The sequence below is a fragment of the Microcebus murinus genome, chromosome 1 (assembly GCF_040939455.1).
Source record: "Microcebus murinus isolate Inina chromosome 1, M.murinus_Inina_mat1.0, whole genome shotgun sequence".
Classification (NCBI taxonomy): domain Eukaryota; kingdom Metazoa; phylum Chordata; class Mammalia; order Primates; family Cheirogaleidae; genus Microcebus; species Microcebus murinus.
The window spans coordinates 144005798-144013365 of record NC_134104.1 but is presented as its reverse complement, the minus strand read 5'-3'; the positions used below and the strand labels follow the sequence as shown (position 1 = coordinate 144013365).

The 7568-nt window shown below is 40.8% G+C and overlaps 1 protein-coding gene across 1 annotated transcript in view; it reads right to left on the bottom strand.

Annotated features, from left to right (window-relative positions):
• MLH1 (mutL homolog 1) overlaps positions 1–7568 on the bottom strand; it is a 67138-nt gene that overhangs the window by 23290 nt on the left and 36280 nt on the right. The window contains exons 14-18 of the mRNA XM_012745380.2: positions 5149–5257; positions 2852–2915; positions 1129–1293; positions 519–611; positions 130–243 (exon numbers count right to left, since the gene is read on the bottom strand). Coding sequence (XP_012600834.1) covers positions 130–243; positions 519–611; positions 1129–1293; positions 2852–2915; positions 5149–5257 — 545 coding nt within the window. The remainder of the gene's footprint in view (positions 1–129; positions 244–518; positions 612–1128; positions 1294–2851; positions 2916–5148; positions 5258–7568) is intronic.

Below are 7568 nucleotides of genomic sequence, written 5' to 3'. Positions count from 1 at the left end.
TGACCATTGCATTTGAATCCTATTGTATACAATGAAATCCCAGGACTTAGAGATGGGCAAGCTTCATTTCCTAACGGTTGTGTGATGCCCGCCCCAGTCCTGGGGTGCCAATGTGTATCACCACCATACCTGCTGGCCTGAGAGCGTCGACTCCTCAGATATGTACTGCTTCCGGATAGAGTAAAACATGGCACATTCTTTACTGAGGCTTTCAAAACATTCCTTTTCTTCATCCCAGTTCACCTGGTTCAAAGAATTCAACACCTCAAGATAGGTACACACTTCAAACACATTTTCCTTTCTGAAAAAATGGAGATCACAGCCTACTTAAAGCCAAAAATACCTAAATGTGATGTTTAGGCATTAAAGCTATAAACTGGACTGCTGAATATTGGTGGGGATGAGAAGCTATTTTACTCTTGTCATTTCTGTCATTCTAAATGAAGGTATAGTCATGTGCTCTCTCCCTCCAGCACACATGCATGTGTGATATGCTTAGTATCTGTGTGATCACTTACCTCAGTGGCTAGTCGAAGAATGAAGATAGGCAGTCCCTCCAAAGGGGGCACATAGTTGTCAATCAGAAGGGGTAATCCAATCAGGTTCCCTTCCTGCTTGTGGAAAAAAGGCCGGCACAAAGGGACAGGAAATAATGCTGTTACAGTATAAACAAATTCCATTTCTTCAGTTCATTCCCAGGCCTTGTCCTCACATCTGCCACTCTGGGTGACTAGGTACTTGGCTGGGCACTGAGGCCAGATGAAAAAGTACTTTTTGTCCTGACATACAGTGGAACAACCCGCTTTGTGAATCTGCTCACCAATCAAAGAACATGTTAAGACAGAAAGCCCCAAAGACTGAGGGGTAAGAGGAAGAAAGGGGAACAAGGGCATAATCTCATTTGCAATGGCCTGCAGGGATGTAGCTCTCCCTTGCGTCTGGGTCCTTCCCCGGGGAACAGGAGTGGATATGAACCAATAATAGTATAGTAGTGTAACCCAGAAATCAAATATGGAGTGGAGAGCATGTCATGTATGTAACATGCTGCCTCTGAGGGGAGGCCCAGTCTTGATCTTGGAACTTGACTTTTATCTGAACTACATAACAGAGGTGTAATAACGGTCACACCTCATCAATTTCCAAAGAGAAGTAGTCTGCAAGCATCTCAGCCTTCTTCTTCAGAAACTCAACAATGTATTCAGCAAGTCCTTCTTTGGGACCATCTTCCTCTGTCCAGCCGCTCTCTGGACTGTCTAAGGCCAACATGGCGAGGTCAAAGAGTGGCGCTGGCTCCTAGGAAGGAGCAAGACCATCAATGGGCAAGCATTAACAGCACATCCAAATAAAGCCTGAATTCCACAAAACCACTATCAGAACAGCAAGTGAGAAACCACAAATGTTACACTTATTCCCCATTTCCTCCAAAAGAAATACCATAACAATCTTCAACAGGCCAGGCAAGGTGGCTCACACCTGTAATCCTAGTACTCTGGGAGGCCGAGGTGGGCGGATTGCTTGAGGTCAGGAGTTCGAAACAATCCACAACAAAACCTCTGCCTTACCTTGTCAATGGCCATTTCAAAAGAGAAGATGTGACAGACAAAAAGCATGCTGAACAGGTGGGAAGGGTGAGGCCACGAGGAGGTAGGTACTTTCTTTCTGTGTAGTCTTAAGGACTCAATTTAACTTTCATATTTCTAGAAAATCACTAGGCATATCATTTATTTCTTTCTACGGCCTCAGCTGTAACTAAAGCAAGGGGGATGAAGAATAAATTAAATCAAATGACATTTCAGGTAAATGATCCAGTGAGGAAGAAGAGTGAAATCTATGGTTAAAAATAAGATGCCTATAATCCCAGTGCTTTGGGAGGCCAAGGCGGGAGGACAGCTTGAGCAAACGTGAGACCCCCATCTCTACAAAAAAATAGAAAAATTATCCAGGCATGGTGGTACACACTTATAGTCCCAGCTACTCGGGAGGCTGAAGTGGGAGGATTGCTTCAGCCCAGGAATTTGAGGGTACAGTGAATTATGATCATGAGATTGCATTCCAGCCTGGGTGACAGAGCAAGACCCTTTCTTGAAAAAAAATTTGTGAATTAAGTAGCCAGTGCAATCAGTTAAGAGAAAGAAAAGGCTTCCAGATTGGGCAGGAAGAAATAAAATTTTCTTTACTCTCAGATGACATGATCATCCATGTAGAAAATCTGAGCATCTATAAAATTTGCATTAGAGCTAGTAAGTGGGTTTAGCAGGGTTGTGAGATACTATATCAATGTATAAAAATCATGTGTATTTCTATATACTAGCAATAAATAATTGGAAATCAAAATTTTTTTTAAAATGCCATTTATAACATTAAAAAATGTGAAATACTAAGGGATTTATCTAACATAAGATTTTCTCCCCAAATTGATCTATAGATTCAACACAATCCCAATCAAAATCCCAGTAGATTTTTTCACACAAGTAGTATGATTTTAACTCTAAAATTAGGCATTGAAAGAGTCTTAGAAGAAATAGACTAAAATTGTTAGTAAGGGTTATTTTTGGACCATGGCTTTAGAGAATGCTTATTTATATTTTTATGCCTTTCCACATATTAACTTCTATAACTTCTATAATAAAAACCACTTGTTTAAGTTAGCTACCAAATGACTATTTGACTAAAAAGTATAAAATTTTATTAAGATTACAGATACCTCCAAACTCAAGTAATATAATACAGAAAGTATCATGAGCATATTTAGAAAATTTAATATACTATAAATAAGATATTAGTGTAGAACTACGATTTTCAGAAACAAACAGTTGTTGAAGTTTCAGAAGTGAGAAGAAGATAAACTTACCGATAACCTCAGAACACCAAAATTGGCAAAATCATAAATGAGTATCTGGTAGAATAGCTCTTCACTGAAAATAAAAATGAAGTGACTTTAGACTGAGATGGTTCTGCCTTGCTGTGGAACCTGGTTAACAGTCTAACAAAAATCTCTTATTCCTCCAAAGAGCTGGGAGTCCCAACATCTGCTGTAACCAGGGCTGTGAGTGGCCACCCTCCACAGACAGGTTCAAGCGCTGAGACTAAGGCTTGCTTGCTATCGCTCACACTCTGTTCCACCCCTTTGGGGCTGTAAAAAGTTTCTGATACCCTGAAGTGAAATTTAAAGAGTTTTTTTGTTTGCTTACCTTTCCCCCACTTACAAAGAATACTATAAATCATTTTTTACAACTCACCATTAAAAATTATATGAAATATACAGGGAGGCCAGGAAGTCTTCCTAAATAATCAAAAGCAGACATATGGCAGGATTACACTACACTGATGTATGGTTTAGGGTGACGCACTAGCTGGCAACAATCCAAAAGCAGCTGTGAAGTATGCAATGTATTGAATTATTTACAAAAACGCAGAATTGGAATGAATGTCACATTTATGTGGTACTTTATAGTTGGTAAAACAAATTGAACCATATAGGTCTTGCTTGAAGATTTCATTATCAGTCAAAGCAGACAAAGCATCTGTTATGCCTGCATTATGGTAGGGAAACTGAGGTACAAAGTAAGTAGCTGACTTGTCTTATGTCAGTAAAGTGCCAAAGGAAGAAGTTGAATTTGGTCATCAAACTCTGAGACTAGTTCTCTCCGTGTCTTTTTAACTTCTCACTGAGAAACCATTCACATTTATGAGCTGCCATTCTGGGACTGGCCTGGATTTGTACCTTTGAGATGAAAGAACCTGAAAGCAACAGTGATCTGGAGCCTTAGGAGTCATGTGCTTAGTCATGCCGGAAAAGCAAAAGCAAGAGGAGTAGAATTCCTAACAAATTAGCAAGTGGCAAATCACTATACAAGCCCAAGGAATCTCAGAGCAGACAATGGAACTTGAACAGACCTGCTCCCAAAGGTTTGCCAAGCCTAGAAGGAATGAGTTCTGAATGCACAGGAGGAAATGTGTTGCCAACAGTCAGTTTCTGGACTGGGGCAGTTTCCAGGGGTGGCAAACAGGCTTTTGTCTCATGTGCTAACTTCAAGCAATGTATAGTGGCTGCCTCACAAACAGGGCCAAAAAGCATTCTGATGTAATCCTAGCACTCTGGGAGGCCGAGGCGGGCGGATTGCTCGAGGTCAGGAGTTCGAAACCAGCCTGAGCAAGAGCAAGACCCCGTCTCTACTATAAATAGAAAGAAATTAATTGGCCAACTAATATATATATATAAAATTAGCCGGGCGTGGTGGCGCATGCCTGTAGTCCCAGCTACTCGGGAGGCTGAGGCAGCAGGATTGCTTGAGCCCAGGAGTTTGAGGTTGCTGTGAGCTAGGCTGACGCCACGGCACTCACTCTAGCCTGTGCAACAAAGCGAGACTCTGTCTCAAAAAAAAAAAAAAAAAAAAGCATTCTGAGGCCACAGCAGGGCTTAGAGAGAAAGAGTCCCACAGTGGGTAAGTGATATCTAGTAGAATCAAGGTGGCATCATCATCTCATGTGTACTACCTATCTGAGAACAGTATTTAATACAGGTTCTAGACTGAACAGGAGCTAATCCACCAAGGTGCCTGGAAACAAACAAGAGAAATGTCACCTGCTATGTAATGGGCAAATGGCACTGCTGGGGACACCCTTCTTGTGCTGGTCAACCGCACTTGGGTAGTTTGGTAGCTGAAGTGAAGCCTTTGCCACATTCCCAAAGCTGGGAGAAAAACAGGCATCAAGTCTTCTTTCTCTTGCATCCCCTACAGTATCCTGCTGCACACAGCAGATACTGGAATTCTCTGACAGCACTAAGCCCTCAAACACCTGGTTCACAGCCAACATTTATTGATCACTGAGCACCTACCCAGGACTAGGCTTCTCAGGTTATTTCTTATCTTTATATATATATAAAAAAAGCCCTGTAAGTAACCATATCCCAATATACAGATGAGAAATCTCAGATGAAAAATCTGAGACATAGTTTAGGAGAGTAATTTGTCCACAGTCATAAAAATGGGAAATAGTAGAACTTAGATTTAAAACCACACCTGTCTGATTCCAAAGCCTGTACCCTTTCCAAATACCTTGTGCTGCTCTTCCTAGCTTTTTGTGCCTGTGGTCCCTGGACCATTCTTCTAGTGGCTCTGTTTTTTCACACATTCACTGATTTACCTCAGTTTGGTGGTGTTAAGAAGGTATAACTTCGTCTGATGCTGTGCCAAGGCCCACTGAGGATTCACACAGCCCACAAAGGAGTGGTTATGCAACATCTCCCGTAGAACTGGAAAACAAAAACAAAAAAGAGGTAAGTAATGGAATCCTCCCAACGCCTCTTCACAGCCCACAGCACCAAGCACTGGAAGTAGAGACACCAAACAAGTAAAGATGCCTGAACTGAGCCTTCTGCTGAAAACAAACACAAATGAGGTATGAAATATAAACTAATCTTTGAAAATGCAACAAGGAATTGCTAAAAGATTAAGGAATACTCAAGGATCAAGGTCTCAGACAAAGCAGGAACCCAGAGAAATAATGATATCTCTTAAAGCTAGCTTTATACAAAGATATTAGAGAACCTCAGGAATCATGCACTTTAGTTTTCTCAGGCTCTGAAGGAGGCAACAGGAGGACAAAAGCCTAGGAATGGTTTAGCATGGGGAGTCTAATAGGTGACCACTTCCCCAACACATGAAGCTGAGACCCCAAGGGCTGTATCCTCTGTGTAAATGAAAATAGTATTATGCCCAATGCCCACTCACCTCCCCTTCAAAGGGCAGTAAGCAAAAAACTAACACCTCAAGCCTTGGTGTTGGAAGTAAAAAAGGACATTCCTGAGAATCTATAAGCATAACTGGCTCTCACATGTTTTTGCAGCCAGAATTCATTCAGGTTGCCTGGAAACCTTGAAGTAGAAATTTTAAATTGATACCAAGGCTGATTGTTCCTCCAAGTCCCTGGCAGAATCAAATGCATATTCTCTCTGGAGAAACTCATCTTTAATCCCGACTTCAAGTAATTCTCCACGGATAAAGTACCAGGAACTAGTAGTCACAAAATTTACAAAATACCCAAACAAGGCACCAAAAATTAGAATCAAGTAGAAACCACAGAATGAGATATGTAAAGGTTTCAGGGATTGGAAATATCAGCAAAGAACATAAAATAAGTATGCCCAAGAGGTATTAAAACTATGAGTAAGCAGTAGGACACTATCAAAAATGATGGAGAGTTCAAAAAGAACCAAATAAAGTTTCTAAAATTGGAAAATACAATAATTGACATTAAAAATCAAGACAGACTTAACAATAGATTTGGTAAAAGGCAGTGAGGTAATAAACTGTAAGGTAGATCTAAAGAAATTATCCAGAATACAGCATAGAGAGATAAACACATGGTAAGTATGAAGAGATAGCTAATGCAATATGGAGGATAGAAAATATATAACTCAAGTTCCAGAAAGGGTTGAGGGGAAGGTAGGGAGAGGATAATATATGGCATTGAAGAAAAAAAATATCTGAGACTATCTCAGAAATGATGAAAGATGTCAAGTCTCAGCTCTAGGAAGCCCAACAAAATCCATACTTGACACAGAGTGTTACTAAAGAATTTTTTTTTTTTTAAGAAACAGGGTCTCACTACGTCACCCAGGCTGGTCACAAACTCCTGGCCTCAAGTAATCTTCCCACATCAGCCTCCTGAGTTGCTGGGACTACAGATGCATGCCACTGTGCCTGGTTTGCTATAGGATATTTTTAAAAAGAGACCTTAAAAGCACTCAGAGGCTGGGTGCGGTGGCTCACGCCTATAATCCTAGCACTCTGGGAGGCCAATGCGGGAGGATCGCTCAAGTTCAGGAGTTCGAGACCAGCCTGGGCAAGAACGAGGCCCCGTCTCTACTAAAAATAGAAATAAATTAATTGGCAAACTAAAAAATATATATATAGAAAAAATTAGCCAGGCATGGTGGCGCATGCCTATAGTCCCAGCTACTTGGGAGGCTGAGGCAGAGGATTACTTGAGCCCAGGAGTTTGAGGTTGCTGTGAGCTAGGCTGATGCCACGGCACTCTAGCCTGGGCAACAGAGCAAGACTCTGACTCAAAAAAAAAAAAAAAAAAGCACTCAGAGAGATTATCTACTAAGTAACAAAATACAAAACTTCTGGCTGAATTTTTAACAGCAACAATAGAAATCAGAAAATGACAGAATATCTTCAATGCACTAAGAAAAAGTAATTTCAATCTGGAATTTTATTTAATTTTATTTTTGAGGCAGAGTTCAGTGGCGTCAGCCTAGCTCACATCAACCTCAAACTCCTGGGCTCAAGCAATACTCCTGCCTCAGCCTCATGAGTGGCTGGGACTATAGGCACGTACCCCCACACCCAGCTAATTTTTTCTATTTTTAATAGAGATGGAACACAATCAATAGAGCAAACAGACAATCTACAGAATGGGAGAAAATATTTGCATGCTATATGTCTGATAAAGGGCTAATAACCAGAATCTACAGAGAACTCAAGCAAACCAGCAAGAAAAAAAATCAAACAACCCCCTTAAAAAGTGGGCAAAAGACATGAACAGAAAATTTTCAA